This window comes from Branchiostoma belcheri, unplaced genomic scaffold, assembly GCF_001625305.1.
Source record: "Branchiostoma belcheri isolate BF01 breed outbred unplaced genomic scaffold, Haploidv18h27 scaffold21, whole genome shotgun sequence".
Taxonomy (NCBI): domain Eukaryota; kingdom Metazoa; phylum Chordata; class Leptocardii; order Amphioxiformes; family Branchiostomatidae; genus Branchiostoma; species Branchiostoma belcheri.
Window position 1 is genome coordinate 1,562,121 of NW_017803602.1, and position 19,978 is coordinate 1,582,098.

Consider the following 19,978-nt stretch of genomic DNA (forward strand, 5'->3'; position numbering starts at 1 on the left):
GTCCTGATACACCGCGAGTGTGCGAGTGTTCCCTGTAGACAGTCCCGGGAGTCATTTTTTTGCACATTCCAGGAGCCAAACCAAAATACGTTCATGAACCGAGTCCAAAAAACCGAAACGTGAAAATCGGATGATCGGACCTGATGTACATTTCTCTTTCTATAGATTGTACACACAATACACACATCTTTAGATAATCTGGCCATGGCAGGTTAAAAAAAAAGTAACCCTGAATCATACTAGATTAGCGTAAATGCATGTTAATGCGTTCAAAACAAGAAAAAATTGTTTCCGGGTATTAATCTCTTGAATCACGGCGCTGAATATTGACGCAAAAATATTTCGGGCATCGCGCGCCCTTCCCGCGTCACGTGTAGGCATCTCGCATCTCTGATTGGTTGTTGCGTCTTAAGATGACTGAGCCGACGCGCGTTTAAACAATTTTTCTTTGTTCGATTTATCACACTTCACAGAGAATTGTCGCCAATGGCTACTTCTTTTTGTTGCAATATATAATACTTCACGGAGAATTGTCGCCTATGGCTTCTTGTTATAAGTTATATTGAAAGAAATGGAATACCCAATCCTGTACCAAAACTATGCCTGTGTTAGCCCCCTCCCTCCATTAATGTTAATGTTGTAGCTCTGACAGGTGAGTCATCACAGGTGTGGTCCCAGTGCACTAGTGCAAACACAATTGTTCTACACTAAAATGACTCAACAAGAAGGTTTTTTAGTTTCCCATGGGGGGATTTTTTTGTGTATAATGGCAGGTGCCAAAAGGTAACCTGCATGTGGGTGTCTGTCCCTGGGGACTTGTTCTAGTGGTGTATTAAACACCTGTTTTTTTTTCTGTACCATTCATAACCTGGTATAGTTAAAAATTAAACCAAGAAGTACTTTAATGTGTTAATATTTAAACCCTGAAACAAAAAATTGAATATCAATATTAGACATTGCCAATTTTGTTAGACATTTCATGCTTCATCAATGCATTCATTGCTATTTATTTTTTTGGCTGTGCACACAGGTAACAAAATTTACAGCATTTTTGTTGTTCAAACATTCTGTCTCATAGTTTGTTTCCTCATTCCGTTAGATATTACTCAAGAAAGCAAACAGTGGAAAGGCATATTTGCAGACTAACGATTGTTAATACACGTAATGTTATGGATTAGCAGCCATGTTAATGTTACATCACATTTGTTGATGGAGAAATTGGTTGTTCTGCAAGTCAAAAATATCCTTCCATGGTCCACCATCTAGCTGATACATAGTAAGAACACCTGTTTGCGTCTCAATTGTCTGACCTACATGTATACTGGCTACACCTGGGAGGCCATGTTAGCTACGACATTGACAATAAAGGTTTTAGTATATACAGAATGTTATCAGGAGAATCATTCAGAGGGCTTCGAGTACCTCACCTTATTTCACGTAAAAAGATGTTTGCACAAATGTTCTTAGTCATGTTTAAAGCTCTGAGTAAGTGCCTACCAGAGTTAACCTCTCACTTGTCTGCAATAACAACACCCAAGGGTACAGCGCTAGGTCAACAAAGTCCACTTAGTCAGGTTTCTAAAGGTAAGGTGGCATTGTGTTGTCAACCTGCAGCACTTCCCTCTCAAAAATTTGGCCTCACAAAAAGTGTTTTTGAGAAATGCAGGCACTTTCACCAAATAAGAAGTAATTTTTTTGCTTATTTACAATTTTGAAGGAGATGGAAAAGTAGCATATCGTAAACACCTGGTGCACTGTCAGCTGTTTCATGGTCATATCCTAGCCACCTTAGTAGGCTCTACAAGTCTTTGCTTTTTGGGGGCTTTATGGTACACAAGAAACCGAGTACTGAGAACTGATCTGACATCAGAAAAAAAATCACATTATACCAGCCCTACAAATATTATGTGTTGTGCTTGAAAGTGGAAATATTTCTTATATTTTAGTCAATAACATGTAGCACTAAATAGTAACAACACTCACATTTGAAGAATTCTGTATGGGATCAAAATACCTGGTACACAAGGAAGTTGAGATTAATGAATCATATAATTGATTAAATCCAACAGGTGGCAAGAATTAAGGTCACCAGAGCTTATTTCTTTTTAAGCAAAAAGGTGATCCCTTTCTCAACCACATTTCAGCAGTCACATTCACCTTTCTGCATGAAAACAGCATAAACATACAGTAGAACATTAGATCTATGAGTGAGTAAACTTTGCATTCATGTTCTGTTAAGCGAAATTCATGTCAATCAATAGCTCGTTCAGAGGGTGGGAAAACAAAACAAACAGTTTTATTTTTGGGAGGTCATTTCACGCTGTGCTAGACTGCACATGGATGGGAAGCTTGCTTGATCCCTTGTTCCAAAGGTACAGCTTGGACCATTGTTCAGTTGCTTGGTGAAGGTTTCACCTTTCCCATTACAATGTGGAAAGTATGTGTCTGAGCGTATTGATTTCAACAGTCATAGCGTTGGTATGCAGGCATACGAATTATGAATCAACATGGTTTTACAGTCTGGCTCTGGCCCAGGCAATAAACAACAGGTACTGGCTGTACCTAGAGCACTGGGCCAGACAAAATAAGTCATTAAAAAATGGACATATTGACAATAGAATATTGAGTCAGCTGAGTCCGGTCCCAGCTACATTGTAGCTGAGGTCTGTCACAGCTGACTAAGTGTTTCACATTGATCCATGACATATGTTTGAAGGTTATTTGTCAATTTGAATAAAGCCCGAGAGCATTGGATAATGATGTTTCCCTATATCTGCAAAGTGATAATTGTGTTACAGAGTAATTGATTGAATTTGTAGATGGTCAAATATGGGCAAAGTAATTTGAAAAATAGAATAGGTACAAAAGAACTTGAATAATATAATGTAGTTTAATCAGTGTCATGTGATGTTCCACTTAATTTTCCTACAAATGACACTGGATTTAAACATTGTATTAATATAAACCTACTTTAACTTTAAATGCTCTACAGTGATCATCCACTGATTAAATGTTGTCATTGTCATTCTGTACAAAAAAGGAATTTGATTGCCTAATTGTTTGCCCATGTTCATGCTTCAACAGGTAGCAGCCATGCAGCCGTATGTCTGGATACTGTGTGTTCTCTCTTGCCTATGTTCCTGTGGAGTACAAGGCCAGTCTATTATCAGCCTTCAAAACACAGAAATCACCACACCTGAGGAACCTGGGGCAGTTGTACAGGTTTATGTGGAGAAAGTAGGAAGCACTACGCAAGAGGCCAGTGTATCAATAGAGGTCAGTATCTGATTGTCACATCATGAATATCTGCATGTACCTTCTGGATGATAATAGTAGACATTACTTAGTACGTTACTTATGACAAGTATCTTACTATGATTCTGCAAGTCAAACCTGTACATGTTAATATTTTTTTGCTGGTGCTGTGTATCCCACAGATTTTTTTTTCCCCATTGATCCAAGCAATGAGAACACTGTCTATGGTGGGCACCTGTCCAACTGTTTGTTTTAGTTCCCCTGAGTGCTGGCAGACACTATAGACAGGTTGACTGTAACCACATAACTGGGCAAGTCTTCTCTTGCTGTCACATTAATTGCACTTAAAGGATGATATAGCAGTATTAGATAATGATTATAATAATACAGTTTTCATCTCCCGTTGACTACAGATTGTTGGTGGGTCAGAAGATTTTCTTGGTTCAGCACAAATCATACAATTCCCTGATGGGGGTCCAGTAACACGGTTTGCAACCTTTGCCATCAATGACGATGATATACCAGAAGCAGACGAAGTGTTCACCTTCACCCTGTCACTGGTTGGTTCGTCAAGCGAAGTAACCATTGGCAACCAGAACAGAGGAACGATCACCATCTTGGCCAACGATGATGCTTTTGGCATTGTTGGTTTCAGCATGGTAAGTCATTGCTATAATAACACAACTATTGGTCTAATACTAGATAACAGTTACTGTAATGATTATCGTGGTAATTATGTTTTCAGGAATACATATCAAATGGAGGTAGTCAATTAGCAATTAAGAAAGGGTCCATTGAACATCATCCAATTGGGACCTTTAGTTAATAGAATATAACTAAGGCTAAGGCCACAACAATTTAATTTGTTGGTTCTCGGATTCGCCTCTTCGTTTTTTTCTGATTTGCAAAAAAAAAAAAATGATTCTAGTTCTGAATCAACTGTAAAATGCTCATGTTTTGCCCTCAACAGTTGAGGAAAGTCCTTTTCTTCCTAGTTGTTACAGTTTTCCCATCTATCATTGCAGTGGTTTGATTAAAAGTTCAAAATTCAATGTTTAAATTTTAACCCAGCCTTTTGTGTTGACTTCATGGCTCATTTCGTAGCATTTAAGCTTATAATAGGATGCCTAGACCTGTGTTTATTTTTTTTTTCTCCCTGTTGCTTCATATTTTTTCTGAAAAAATCTGAGAACCAACAAATTAAATTGGTGTGGCCTAAGCATGCTTTTGTGAGTTGTTACTCAACATGGGTCCATCTATTTTCCTATTGATTTTAGGCTGAAAGTGTTACTGTCCCAGAACTGAGTAATGGTGACAACCCTGTTGTGTTCACACTAATGAGAGCCAGAGGCACTGCTGATACTGTCTATGCAACATTTCAGGTAAGCTGTTTATCATCTAGGATCTTGTTTCTCATATTCTATCTTATTTGAACTGAGTGTTATCATCGATGTTGGTATTGCTGCTAAGCAAGTACTAGTGTATCAATATTTGATTTCTGAGAAGAATTACAATTGTACAGCAACCATAACTTTTTAATACTATTAGCAACGGGTGAGGCATTTGGTGATGAGATCTACATTGTACAAGTCAGTATATTCCATGTACATACATGTACAAACTAAAAGTGTGTGTTTCTCGTAGATAACTGGTCCCAGCCCATTGACTGACTGGAGCCAGTACAGCGGGAATGTCTCCCTGCCTCCCGGTCAGGATCTGGTTGACTTCACTGTTCGAGTTTTGGCTGACAATGTAAGTTGATTTTAGGATTAGCATATTATGTTTAACATTCTGTACAGGATGAAAATTAGCAGATTTTTTTTATGATAATTATTCATTCATTTTCATGTGACAACTGATGACAGTCTCAAAATCATAGGACGACAAAGAATGGACAAGAATGGTCAAAGAAAAGAAGCATGATCATGATATCGTGATTCCTATAAAAAAATAATAATTGCTCTAAAACTGTTATACTGTAATTTCAGGTTTTGACATGAACATTCTGTTGTTTCCCAATATCCCAGCTGCCTGAAGAGGAGGAAGTCTTTCAGGTCGAGCTGACAGAAGTAACAGGTGGGGCAAATATAAACCAGTCTGCCTCCATGGTGAGGGTCACGATCCCAGCCAATGACAGCCCAGTCAGATTCAGGCACTCGACATATTATGTGAACGAGACAGCTGGAAGTGTCACACTGGCTGTGACACGAGGACTGGATGAGAATGACAATCGTGCTGGTCCAGATAGTGACACTGTTGTCGTGAGGTACAATGCTATGTCAGGTACTGCACAACTTGGAGAGGACTTCAACACTAGCCAAACACCGACCATCACTTTTGGTGCCAGTGTTTACGAAGATGAGTTCAGCATTCCCATCATTGACGATGGTATTCCCGAAGTAGATGAGAACTTTACCATCAGTCTTGCCATTGCCTCTGGGGATGCCGTCCTTGCCATGCCAAGTGTTGCCACTGTTGTGATCGTTGCCAATGATGACCACAACGGAAGGCTGAGCCTGGACAGGACAAGCAGGGTGGTAGATGAGGATGGAACAGGACAGTTTGTTGCTTTCACTGTTACAAGAGAAGCTGGAACTTTTGGTGCAGTGTCTGTCATGTGGGAGTTGAGGAGAGATGATGCAAACACAGATCCTGTTGCCAATGATATAGGACCAATAAATGGAACAGTCAACTTACAGGTAACTGCTTATTGAGGAAGGAAATCTGGATTTCAAATAGAATTATTGGCTTAACCCTTAAGAAATGAGCTTCCATTCATGCAATACCTGGGAAATCTTATGACTGTGTAAAATCAAGTTTTATCTAAAGCACTTAACTCTCAGACAATTATAAGCTGGGTTATGATTATTGGATGCTGAAAACTTGATCCCTGTAAATTGTGTGTTGGTCCAGGAGTAAAGTTTAACGTTTTACTATGATTATTGGACGTGTTCCTTCTTTTCCATGCAGGATGGAGAAAGGTCTCAGGATATTCTCCTAACAGTGGTGGATGATCGTATTCCTGAAGAGGCTGAGACCTACACCCTGACGTTACTCCCCGGCAGTGAGATGGGAGGTGCCATGGTGGAGGGACCAGACGAGGGGCAGCTGATCCTCAGGGACAGTGATGATGTGTACGGCAGGCTGAACTTTGCACCGGCCGGTCAGCAACAGATTGTCACTGTAAGTCATCATGCTGTTTTGTGTATTGGAATTTTGAAATCAGGTACTAGTATATTACAAAATTAAAATAGACAATTTTTATCAAATGGAAAGCAAAACAGATTATGATCATATATCAGCTAATGTCCATCTTCAAATTTAGAGATGAATCTGTTGTAAATGTAAAAGTGAGTCAGAAAAACTTGTGTACAATATCCGTACAATTTCAAATAATGTAAAACTATTCCGTACTATTATGAAACACTTGATGAAATACTTTGAATACGTTTAAACTAGACTTGTGTGTGCTTATTTGGTTGTATGATGCTACTACAGGACGGGGATGTGCGCAGACTCCAACTGGTGGTTTTGAGAGAGGGAGGCACTGTCGGTACTGTCACTCTGTCTTATGTGGCTCAGTACTACTCTCCTGAAGGACAAGTACAGACAGGTTAGCAGTCAGACTTTCATTTGATAATCAAACAGTCAATGTCATAGGTCAGTATTGCAAAATTTTTAGAAGCTACCTCAGCTACAATGTTTTCAAATACAGTTTTTTGATATGTTACATATCAAGTATTGTTCTGTGATGTACACCTTTAGGTATCCTGAACAGCACCTCGGGAAGTTTGACGTATCGTCCTGGTGTATCTCAACAACAGCTGGAAATTCAAGTCAACAGGGATGCCTTCTTGCAAGTTGGAGGAAGCTTTCAAGTTTTCCTTCAAAATCCTGATGTTGACAGTGAGAGCCTTTTTCTTTCAACTTTGAAAAGGAGTTAAGTTAAATTTTCAGTGTGCAGCTGTACCAATTTAATGTTCAGAACCAAGGACAATACTGAAGGTTAACTCTTTTTTGCTCCAGGGTCTTTTGTGAAACATGTTGTAAGTGAATGTCAGGAAAATTTATCTGGGTCCAACTTTAATTACTTTGCTGTATCTTCTGGGCAAATGTGAGAGCTGCAGTAAAAGTTTCCTTGTGCTCTCAGTATGATACTGTGATGACTTTGTGAATTTTCTTGCAGTTGCTCCTGAACCAACAGTACCAGCCAGCAGCCCACGACTTGGGGACCGTGCCAACCTGACTTTGGCAGTCACAGATGACATAGCAAACGGGGAGGTGGGCTTCACGGATGTAACAGAGAGGAGGGTACAGGAGCCTGCTGGTCCTGACAGTCAGACAGTAAGTCTAATTCACTATCATGGTTGTTATCAAGAAATAATTGTGGTGTGATGTATTCTGTTGGCTTGTAAGCTTCCAGCCAACCAAAGTTTTATATGGGTAACCTGAGAGCCTCATCCTCAAAGAGTTGCCAGTTGATCATGAGGTGATTGCGTAATTGAATGATTGAATGAAGTGTTCGTAACACAGGTTCACAATAAAATGTGGCTTACAGGTTGTTCTGACTGTTGAGAGAGAGGGCACTCTTGGGTCTGCCACTGTGTACTGGATCATGGAATCTACTGCTGACCCATCTTCAGATGCCAGGCCACAGTCAGGCACTCTTCTTTTCCTTGAAGGTTAGAGTTACTCCCAATATATAATCTATCTTGACAGCCTTAAGGTACATGTAGAATCAGACTGTAGCTGTACATTGTATAGTCCTATCACAAAGTACAGGAGACTAAAAATTGTTAGCCAACTGCATGTTCGGATGGCTCTTGCTATTTAAGGCATTTAACCAATGGACATGTGACTCAAAAAGTGGGCACTGCTTCAATTCTCCTACATTGCAATCATTATGTTGTCATTTCAATTTCAAATGTGTTACAGGAGGCAATCCATGCATCTCTTCTTCATGTGCATTTTTCTGTGTTTCAGGAGAGAGCTTTAAAAACATCAGCATCGACATTCTCCCTGATGATGTTGCGGAGACAGATGAAACCTTCACAGTCAGGCTTCAGAGGGTGGAGCCATCCTCAACACAGAAGCTCAAACCTGGGTTTGAAACTGTGAATGTGGTTATAGAGGAGAATGATGACGCAGGAGGGATATTCTCATTTTCTGATGGCACTGCTGGGTCCTTTGTGGTGCAGGTTTGTGTTATTGGGATATTTCCCATCTTTTAGCATCAGGGCTAAGCATATTGTCCATGACTTTCTCTAATTACAATGTCATTTGTTGCTTTGATAATACATGCACCATGATTGTTCGGCCTGGTAACAGGCATTCTGCATTATAGAAAATTTAGTTCTTCTTTCCTTTGTGTTGTAATATCAAAAGTAGTCTAAGACAATATCCACAACACCTGGCACAGACATATGTCATTATTGACTGATGTAACAAAACTACGATCATTGATATCACAGGAAGGTGACTTGATCCTTTTCACCATCACACGAGATGGAGGGACGTTGGTGCCTCGCACGGTTCAGTACACCATAGAGCCTGATGGAGAGGCCAACTTCCTGGGCGGAGTGGGAGTGGTTCTGTTTGAGGTTGGGGAGACCAGCCACACTGTCACCATGCAAGCTAAACAAGATGGTGATCCTGAGGTAAATGTATTTCCATTGATTTCAAGTGTCAAAACATGTATGTCTACCACCAGACAGTAGTTATTCCCATCTTTCAATTTAGAGCCTAAGCTTACCCTTAATTTATGGACTTTCACTTCTACTGAAAGGGTATTTTTTCAGTATTATAGATGAAGATTATTCCTAGTATTCATATTATTGGAGCCTTAGGCCACACCAATTTAATTTCTTGGTTAACGGATTCGCCGCTTCATTTTTTTCTGATTTGCAAATAAAAATAAAAATCCAGAATCAACTGCAAAATGCTCATATTTTGCCCTGAACAGTTGAAAACAGACCTTTTCATCCTAGTTGTTACAGTTATTCCATCTTTCAGTGCAATGGTATCATTAAAAGTTCAAAATTCATTGTTTAAATTTTGAACCAGCCTGGTGTGTTGACTTCATGGCTCATATCGTACCATTTTGGGCCATAATACGATGCCTAGGCCTGTTTTTATTTTCATTTTTTTTTCGCCCGCCCGCTCCATTATTTTTCTACAAAAATCCGTTAACCAAGAAATTAAATTGGTGTGGCCTTAGTTTCTCGAAGTTGGTAACAGAAAAATGTCCCACAGTTCAGAAGGTGTCATTATTCATAGAAACTATATTAGTTTGAATTTTGAGTCTTAATCTTGTTCAGAGTAATCAGACCTGTACAAACCTGTATGATATTTCTTTCCTGTCCAGTTGAATGAGACATACACCCTGGAGCTGAGAAGCTTCAGCGGACAGGGTCAGGCGGCCAGCGTGATCGGCAGCCCCAGCACCATCTCTATCACTGTGCTGGAGAACGATGACCCCTACGGAGTCTTCTCCTTTGCTGATACAGACATCACAATTAGTAAGCTATTTAGATTTTAAAACATGTTTCATATTGAGGAATGCAGAAGACAATATCAAATCATCTGAGTCACAGCAAATGAATGCACAATGTATACAATGGCAAAATAAGAATTGTAATATACTAACTTAAAGACTAAGAGTAAATTGGAACTTAGTCATTGGTGAAATATAGACTAAGTGTGATTTTCCTTGTACAATTTTGAAATTTGAGAGGGCGTTACACATAACAAGCACTGTAACTGTACTATAATTATAATTGTACTATCATGGTTGAATTTCCAACAATTTTTTTGTTTACAGGTGAGAGTACGAGCAGTGATGTGTACCCCGCCTCTTTCCGAGTTGTGAGAGGCAGGGGAGCATTTGGCCCAGCGAGTGTGTCTTGGTACATCTCACCAAACAACACAGCAGATGTGTCACCAGTAGCTGGAGTACTGCAGTTTGCTGATGGAGAGACACTGAAAATTTTGGAACTGCAGTCACTTCCTGATATGGTATGTTGCACCAGTATATATTCGTAGCAAATGAGGTCCACTGATCTTTGTTTTTGTGTCACTTTTGATATTTCCGTTGCTATGGACTTTGACAAAATAAGATTTACTGATATCTAAAATTTACTTGTTCACAGATTCCTGAAGATGACGAGGCCTTTACTATCATGCTGACTGAACCTACCAATGGTGCCTCTCTGGGTGCACCTTCCACCAGTATTGTCACAATTGCACACAATGATGATGCAGTGTACTTTTTAGGTCTGACTCAGTAATCAGCTCTTGTTTTTGTTTTGAGAAAGTCTGGGTAGTTGCATTAATCCAATAGTCATGTGGAACAGTCACATATGATGCAGTATTTAGAAACTGGACTAAATGTATAACTTTTATAAGTGACTGTCACTATGACTTAAAAATGGCAAATAATTTTTCTGACATTTCATTCATTAAAGCTCTTCTATTGAAGCACAAGAATTAGGTGTAGTAAAAGACTTTTGTCATCTTTCAGACCCAGAAGTGTACATCGATGAACCCGGTTCAGCCACTCTCACCGTCCGTAGAAACGGGTCAGCCAACTATGTGTCCAGTGTACAGTACCGCACTGTTGACGACACCGCAAATGAGTTTGACTTCCAGTTCACCAATGGAACCATCACATTTGGAGTGGGAGAGAAGGAGAAACAAGTGATTGTTACTTCTCTGGATGATGACAGACCAGAGACCAATGAAATGTTCCGGGTTGAGCTTTTTGCAGCCACAGGTATTTACAGGCTTCTTCCCCTCTTAGGTACAGAACAAACTGCCTTTACTTCAGTTCAATGCATAAAATATAAGTGTAGAAAACTAAAAGGTAATCAGGATTAGTTAATGTTTTCTTAGCATCGTACATTTCTTAGAAATTACAAAGATGTGGCTGACTTTTTCCATCATAATTTTGGTTTCTTTTTCAGGAGACACTGTTGTGTATGGGAACACGGAAGCCAGGGTATACATCAGGGCAAGTGATGATCCTAATGGCATCTTCAGCTTTGCACTTGCTGAGCAACAAAAGGTGGCACCTGGAGAAGGGGTCACAGTCAACTTCACGTAAGTCCTGGTAGTGCAATTTATGTATTATTACGTGCTGTGTTTAACAGAACAATTTAAAGGGACTTTTCTAAAGATACTTAGAAAATAGAAGGAGACCAAATGGGAAAAGCAAAATTTCCAAACAAATCTTAGGAATTTTTCTAAATTAGTTATTGGTCTCCTCTATTTTCTGAAAAGTTCAGTGTTTGTGTAACCAGTTCCATGTTTGTTTTCATGCAGTGTTATCAGAGAGAGAGGCTTCTGGGGAGAAGTGCAGATCTGGTACCAGTTCTACGACATGTCAGGTTCCCCAGTTCCTGTTGGAGAGGAGTTTAACAACACCTCAGGCTACATCACATTTGCAGAAGGAGAGATCGAGCGGCCCATCTCTGCTCTTGTCATGGCTGACAACATCCCAGAGTTCCCCAAGAACTACACACTGAGGCTGGTCAATGCAACTGGTAGGATTACTTGAATGGCTATTCTCTAGACACTTTTCACAAACGATGAAATGCTCTTGCAATGCTCTTCTTGTCTTAAGTTAGGATGTTAAAATATCATCCCAGGCTATTAACCTCTTGGCCCCAAAATTTTATGTTGAAATGTTTTTTTTTCTCTTTATATTAGACACATTCCAAATAAAATACATATGTGTAAAATACTTACTGGATTTTAGAGAAATCAGTGTGCAGTTGTGAATACCAAAAACATGTATTTTGTTGCAGGTGGCAGCCCTGGTCCTGGTGGTAAACTGGCTACTGAGAATCTGGAGGCTGTTTTGACCATTCCAACCAACGATGACCCATATGGCAGGTTCATGTTCCCAGCAGGCTCCAGCATGGTAGACATTGCAGAAGACTTTCTTCCAGGAGACGAGGATAGCACAGGGGCAAACTTCACCATCCAGAGAGCACAAGGAGCTGTAGGAGATGTGGAGGTAAACCAGCTTGCATTTCACACTCTTCAGAATATGGTTTGGTAAGAATTTAGACAAGTTTTCAGTCTATGTAAAAACATTGTTCCTACCTAAGATAAAAGGAGATGGCTGGAAGTCCATTTTAACCCTTAAGCTGCCGGTCCCGGGTATATCCGGGTTCACTATACATCCCCTGTGTGCCATGCCCGGGTATTTTCGGGATAGGGTATTCCCCGGGATAACTTAGCACAGCTGCATGTTTCGCGCCCGCCAACCCGGAAGTGACTGGCGGGGTAAGTGAGGGCAGGTCAGAGGTCAAAGTGGGTTGCGTAATCCCCGATTACGTCATCCCACAATGCTTTGCGGCCTATAATTGCCAAGATGGCGGCGTCGTCGTCTGCAGAGGCTTTGTTCTTTTGTTTACGTGTTTTGGGCGGTGAATTTGGACTGTTAACACCAAAATGACGACGTTTACCCTCGAAGAACTGTTGTAGGAGGTCGCTACTGTTGATTTAGCCTATGGTTAACATATATCAGACGCTGATTCCATTGAGAGTAGTGAAAATGAGACGGATCGTGTTAGCAGACGGGAGGAAATGTGCTCACATGGAACCAGATAGCATTGGTGAATGTGACATCGGTCATGGAACTACTAATAGCCGTGGTCGTGCTAGGGGTAGAGGTCGGGGCCGAGGTCAGGGGTGTGGAAGAGGCCAAACAACAAGAGGACGTGGCACTGACAGGCGAGGTTGCAGCCGGCCAGCTGATGGGGATTTAAATCCCGGAGCCGCCCATCAAGCTGCAACTGATACAAGATTTGATGGCACAAACTGGCAGAGGGTGGATGGAAACAGCCTGACGAAGTCTCCCCATGTTTTCACTGCACAAAGTGGATTTAGTGGCAAGTTTTATTTCTATTTTATAGCAGCTTTTATGTAAATTTTTCCATGGTATAAAGTATAATAGTATACTTTTTATTGCTTTTTACCTGTTTATTGCCTTTGTAGTTTATATTGTCAAGTTGAAATATATTCCTAGACATAGTATATACAATAAGCTTTCATATGATATGTAACAAGTATATATACCATCGATTACATGGGTACAGGAAGGAATGTATTATGTTGTATACATTAGTTGGTTCAGCACCAAGGACAATATCCATCATAAACTTACCTGTAATGATACCTGAGTGCTGTATTTTTACTTGTATGTAGTTCTAATAGTGTCAGGACATGTCAGGATCTGTTAAGTCAAGGCCCAAGTCATTCTGTGGTTGCTTATTGTTGATTGTATGGAAAAAGGTGGAAATTGCACATTTTATTGCTTTTTACCTGTTTATGACCCTTATGGTCTATGTTATCAAGTTGATATACATTCCTGAATCTACTATATGCTTCCATATAGTATGTAACAACTCTATGTACCATTTTTATAAATGTACAGAAAGAAGTGTAATATGTTGTAATGAATCAGTGTCTTAGCTGAATAGTCAGTTCAGCACCTAGGACAATATCCATCATAAACTTACCTGTAATGATACCTGAGTGCTGTATGATTACGTGTATGTGATTCTCATAGTGTCAGGACATGTCAGGATCTGTTAAGTCAAGGCCCAAGTCATTCTGTGGTTGCTTATTGTTGATTGTATGGAAACAAGGTGGAAATTGTGCATTTTATTGCCTCTTTACCCGTTTATGACCCTTGTAGTTTTATGTTATCAAGTTGATATACATTTCTAGTTATAGTATCTACTATATGCTTTCATATGATATGTAACAAGTCTATGTACCATCTTTTATAAGGGTACAGAAAGAAGTGAAATATGTTGTAATGGATCAGTGTTTTAGCTGAATAGTCAGTTCAGCACCTATACCAATATCTGATCATAAACTTACCTGTAGTGACACCTGAGTGCTGTATTTTACGTGTATGTGATTCTCATAGTGTCAGGACATGTCAGGAATGTTATAGGTTTCATACTTATACTTTTTATATAGTTTAGGCATTGTAATACAACAAAAACTATGAAAACAGCTATTTTATTGCATTATTGCCCTTGTAATTCATTACTATTGATGTCAGGCTACATTTGAAATATTTTTCTGTAAAGTACACATTCTTAGCTTTCTAATGATATCTGGCATGATATGGTAAGTTGAGGGGAAAATGACAAAAAGACAGTAATACAAAGGTAGTACCCCCTATTTCAAAAGGGTCTGGAAACCCTGGCACAGAGGGGATGTATTGGTGAGAAACACTGGCAGCTAAAGGGTTAAAAGGAGATTCATTTGGAAACAATAAGAATCCCTAGTAAAAGGTAAGGGGTATTCTTAACTAAATCAGTCAATGATGTTAAGTTTATTTAAATTATAAAATTGAACCCACCTAATTCTCATTGCATCAAACTACAGTGGTGCAAAAGCCTGTTGATGATTTTCTATGCAGTATCCCTTGTCCTTGGTGCTGAAAGAGAGCTGTTATATTTCAAACCATTGTGAATGTATACATAGCAATTACTCATTTTCTCTGGCTCAACTCTGTTGTGTAACTTTGTGCTTCCACTCCAGCTTGTGTGGGAAGTCCTGCCTCCCTCCCTGGCTGCAGGCCTGCCTAAAGTGTATGACTTGTTCATGCTGGGAACCTACACCTCCGCTGTGCAGCAGAGGCCTGGGAGGGACAAAACAGGAACACTGGCTCTGTACTTCACAGGCTCAGATGGTCAGTAGTAAAACCTACAATGAGTCAAATTTGGAATATAGTCAACTTATTTCCAGTTAGTTAGTATTTATACTTACTGTATATATAAGGTATTAACTATGCTGCTCATACAGTATGGAGAGCATTTTGTCTGTGAAATGCCAGTAGAAATCAAAAGAAATGAAAAATGAGCAAATGCATTGTTGTGCCTTGCCTGATATAAAATTATGATACAGTGTTTTTGTCCTTTAACAGGATCATACCTGCACGTGTCTGAGGAGTACCACCCCACTGAGGCAGAGATCAGGTCTGGCTTCACCATGTCCACCTGGGTAAAACCAGACTCGGACACTGATGGGATGGTCATTTCCAAAACCAGTCCTGATGGAGAGAAGCACTACTACTCCCTCAAACTCAGAACTACAGAGAATGATACAGCACTGTGGTTCAGATACTCTGTCCCTGGGAATCCTGTAAGTAACCGTCTCAACTTGCAGACATTCTACGCTAAGTCTTGTAAACGCCACAAATTAAAACTCATTTTATTTGACATCTGCATTAAGATGCTGTTAGAAGATATGTACATGTATGTCAACATTTTTAGTATGTAATTTTGATTGTGACATACCTTTGCTGAATACACAGTTGTAACTGTTGTGTTCTATTGGTACAGGAAAACCAAGTGCTGTCCTACTCCACCAATCAAGTCACCCAGGATGGCAGGTGGCATCACATGGCTGTTGCAGTGGGGAACGGCATGGTGGACTTCTACATCGATGGACTACAGACTGGTGGAACAGCAAGGTATGAATTCAAGCTCTATAAGCCCACTTTTTCCTTGAGCACAATGAACCATACTGACATTGAGCACCACAATCTTTATGGTAAATTGATAAACCTATCTGTCATCAATTATCTGTCCAGACAATCCATTCATCCATTGCTTAAGTAGTAGGTTTATTGGCCAATCAATCAATCAATTGATCAGTTGTATTTGCATACCATTTAATCAATGTCAATCAATCAATTAACCAATCAATCAATTGTTGCAATTCTAATCAAATCATGTTTAATTCAAATCAAAATTGAAGGTCCACCAATTTAAAGGCATCAAAATGGTGATTTATATATTAATTTAAAAAACATCTGTGTTTAAAATCAGTTTGAGACTATTGAGATGGAAAGTCAAAGCATGCATATTTTCCATATTCCAGTGTCCATCTGAACAGTTCATCTCCTTCCATAGGGTTGGACAGTACCACATTACCGTATGTTTCTTTGGTCAACTCGCTTGGCATTCGTTCAATTTATGCCTGATGTTTCAGACAACGTGCCAATCAGTTCTCACAATAGATGCTTTTATGCCAAAGCAAGTATCTGATGGTTTACAGCGTCTTTACTCAACTGATGTTAAACTTGCTTGCTTCTAGGTTTGGAGCAGTACAATGTGTTGTGCACATGTGCAGCTGTCATCACATTACATGTTTGCTTAAAGCAATGCATATAGGATGATCCTGTTTGCTTCAAGATTGAATATACCTGTCCAATCATATAGTATAGTGTGCAAACTTGTTATGCAAATAATGAAAATTCCTGAAAAATGAAATACTTTGGATTTATACTACTTCTAAACACACATACAAAGTTGTAGCCATCAAAAAAAAAAGCCTGCACTTCTTTGTGAGGTTAATGAATATGTTTGTTTCAGGCCCAATTCTAAATCAATTTTTCGTTACGGTAATGATATACATGCATAATTCTATCATGTTGACTTTCTGTGTCATTTCTGTTCTTCAGCCAAGCACTGGAAGGTGGAGTTCAAACGATTGATGATGAGGTTGGGGCTCTGTTTGTGGGTGCTGTGTCTCCTGGAAGTGGAAACTTCACAGGCACCATGCAAGATGTCAGGATTTATGCAAGGAAGCTTACATCACGGTACAGTGCCATGTTTGTTTCAAAATTAGGTAGATTGACATAGAGTCCGTTCCGCGTCACCGTGTGGGTTTTTTCTCCATGTTTCTAATACGTTTGAATTATTTAGAAGAAAAGAATACCCCAGTAACAAAAGTTCTAAATTTTTCAAAAATTTGAAAATGAAAATTTGAATATATTTGAATTCATTCATATATTTCTGAAACATTTTGAATGTGACTGTACAAAGATCTCTTTCTTTAGAATAAATTTGAACTACCCATGTGTTTCTTTCACAATTCGAAATATTTAGAACTATTTCAAACAAATAACCAAATGGTAGATGTGGGTAATTGCCCCCATAAAAGTAGGTGCTAATCCTACTCTTCTGTCTTCCTCTGTATATTTTTAGATTTCACTGCTGGACACTGGTGGCTCTTTTGTTGTAAGGCATCAATGCCTGACACCCTGGCAATCTACCCTGTACTCCACAGGGATGTGTGAATTACTTCCTTCCCATCCCACTGACCTATTTACAAAATGTTAGAAATAATTCGAAATAATGGTAAAAAATGGTAGAGTGCTGTTAGAAATATTTAGAAACTATTGGAAATGTCATAATCCACATCAGGAATATTTCAAACGTTTTAGAAAACCAGGGAATTATTTAGAATATTGACAAGATGTTCAAAATATTTCCAAATTATGAAATTTCTTAGACAAACAATTACAAAGAATTCAAAACATTTCTAAATAATGACAATAACAACCCACACGGTGACGCGGAATTGACTCTAGTTGGAATTATATTATCTTCAAAATCAAACCATATCCTTTTGCTTGTAAGTGTATCATCAGAATTATAAACTTAAGATGAATAAACTCTGTAAGGAACGATTCATCTATAGGGTATATCACATAAGTTTGATGCTATGTTAATCTTTGCTTTTATTGTTTTATAGAATATGAAACAGCGTCCAGATTAAATTTGGACTTTCCAGAGCACTTTGGACAAATGCTTCTAGCTGTCTTCAGCTTATACTTACAATGCTAATATTTTGTGAACAACTTCCCTGTCACCGTACGGATCATAATGACCCCCAGCGGGAGTCGTCACGCATCGTTAAAAATCGAAAAATCTTAAGATTTTTCTTTAAAATCTCAAGATGTTTCGGACAATCTCAAGATTTTTCAAAACCATCCCAAGATTTTTCTTAAAAATCTCAAGATTGTTTCAGATAATCTCAAAGCATCTAAAGATTTTTTAAAGAATCTCAAGATTTTTACAAACAATCTCAATATTATTTTAAACAATCTGGAGATTTTTTTCAAAGTCATCTTAAAATTGATGTCTAAACTTCATGTAAGATTCATATTAATCAAAGTCAGAATATTCCGGAAGGTTTTATTGCTGTGTAAGTTCTGAGTCTTGAGAGTTTAGGCAAGTTGATGATGTTTTTTTTAGATTTTCATGGAGCTTGTCAATGGTAGATTAACATTTTTTTCAGTGTCTTCTGAGTCCTCTTTGTGACTCTGGTGGATTAGCGATACAACTATGGTATCAAATGTGGCATAGCTGCATAGTTGTTCTTAACATATGTCTGCGCAATCTGATGGTTGAGTATTCTTGCATAACGGTCAAGTGGTAAATTCTTGCATCACATAAAAATTTACAGGACTGTCATACATGTACATCAGAACTATTAGGATTTGAATAACAGAATAATAAAGTAACACGACACCATTCTAACTTAGGCATAATGTGTAGGTCACAGAAATGCATGGCATGTATGTTTTATGTAATATGTTTTATCTTATATTGGGAAAATGAAAGCGTTGCATCAGGGGAAACATTCAAGAAATGGACATCTTCAGGTGATCTGAACCGATTTCAAAAAAAAATCTTGAAATTATTGTTCAAACGTCATCTTCTTAAGATTCGTGTAAATTCTGATTTAGGCCAGTTGTGGTAGTTTTGGGCTTGTACTAGCAGGGTGCACAATGAAGAAGCTTCATTTACACACAACATATAGCTTTTCAGTCATTCAGTTCTTACTGGCTTTAACAGAGCCAGCTGTCATGTTTAACATGTAGGTTTAGTTCAAAATGTAACTTTTACATCAAATAGACCTGTTTGCATTATACAACAGATTGACAGTTAACAGAAAATTAAACTAAAAGTCGAAAAATCTTAAGATATTTCTTTAAAATCTCAAGATATTTCTTAGAAATCCCAAGATTTTCTGGAAAATCTCAAGATTTTCTGGAAAATCTCAAGATTTTCTGGAAAATCTCAAGATCTTTTTTAACAATCCCAAAATTTTTTTTGAAAAATCTAAAAGAAAATTAACATTCTAAAACAGTTCGGTGAGTTTTCCATATAATTGAAATATGGTGTTGGGGGAAATGTTTTCTTGACCCAAATCTAAATGTTCAATACTTTTTTCAACAATAGGATCACCATTATATACACAGTGTAGAACATTTCTAAGACTGGTGGGTCACAAAACTACATCCTACATTCGTGCAGTATGTATGTTAGGCCCATCATGAAAAGATTACTGCAACAGGAGAGCTTTTAATATGATCCACACTTCCCAAGTCTGAGTTGTGCAAGTAAAACATGCAAGGTGAAGGTAATTTTCAACCCCCGGAAGTCGGGGAACCACAGACGCTAAACTGGATAGTGTGTACCTGCACCAGCAGTGTATGGTAATGCAGAAAAAAGTTTTTTAAGCCCTGCAAGTACTCCAGATCTCCCACCTTTTCAGAATACTAAGTCTTCAATCATTTTGATAGACATACAATGTACATATAATTAGCTTCAGACACTGTGAAAAGAAACCTTTCAGTTTCTTGGTCCAGTTTCTTTCCTTCTGACATTCTTTAACCTTAGCTACAGACAAATTATATAGATAACATACCTCCCTGTGTGGATTCCTATGTTTTTACAGTGTCCAGAAAAAGCTGATAGAGATAATTGTTAATTGGTTTCGAACTACCTGGGAGGAGAACTTAACTGTCACCCCCTCCCCTTGATTGCAGGATGGCTTCCCAGGGGCATGTGGCACATGTGGTCCTACAAAATCTTCAATTTTGATGTAACGTTATTTGTAG

General features: G+C 38.7%; 1 protein-coding gene across 1 annotated transcript in view; it reads left to right on the top strand.

Annotated features, from left to right (window-relative positions):
* LOC109469625 (G-protein coupled receptor 98-like) overlaps positions 1–19,978 on the top strand; it is a 32,275-nt gene that overhangs the window by 1,432 nt on the left and 10,865 nt on the right. The window contains exons 2-25 of the mRNA XM_019768164.1: positions 3,085–3,276; positions 3,669–3,914; positions 4,533–4,637; positions 4,900–5,007; positions 5,283–5,954; positions 6,226–6,438; positions 6,754–6,868; positions 7,021–7,161; positions 7,442–7,599; positions 7,814–7,937; positions 8,239–8,453; positions 8,727–8,912; positions 9,620–9,773; positions 10,076–10,269; positions 10,404–10,527; positions 10,775–11,026; positions 11,217–11,352; positions 11,575–11,795; positions 12,060–12,271; positions 14,821–14,971; positions 15,206–15,423; positions 15,624–15,754; positions 16,165–16,218; positions 16,748–16,885. Coding sequence (XP_019623723.1) covers positions 3,094–3,276; positions 3,669–3,914; positions 4,533–4,637; positions 4,900–5,007; positions 5,283–5,954; positions 6,226–6,438; positions 6,754–6,868; positions 7,021–7,161; positions 7,442–7,599; positions 7,814–7,937; positions 8,239–8,453; positions 8,727–8,912; positions 9,620–9,773; positions 10,076–10,269; positions 10,404–10,527; positions 10,775–11,026; positions 11,217–11,352; positions 11,575–11,795; positions 12,060–12,271; positions 14,821–14,971; positions 15,206–15,423; positions 15,624–15,754; positions 16,165–16,218; positions 16,748–16,885 — 4,451 coding nt within the window. The 5' untranslated portion in view covers positions 3,085–3,093. The remainder of the gene's footprint in view (positions 1–3,084; positions 3,277–3,668; positions 3,915–4,532; positions 4,638–4,899; positions 5,008–5,282; positions 5,955–6,225; positions 6,439–6,753; positions 6,869–7,020; positions 7,162–7,441; positions 7,600–7,813; positions 7,938–8,238; positions 8,454–8,726; positions 8,913–9,619; positions 9,774–10,075; positions 10,270–10,403; positions 10,528–10,774; positions 11,027–11,216; positions 11,353–11,574; positions 11,796–12,059; positions 12,272–14,820; positions 14,972–15,205; positions 15,424–15,623; positions 15,755–16,164; positions 16,219–16,747; positions 16,886–19,978) is intronic.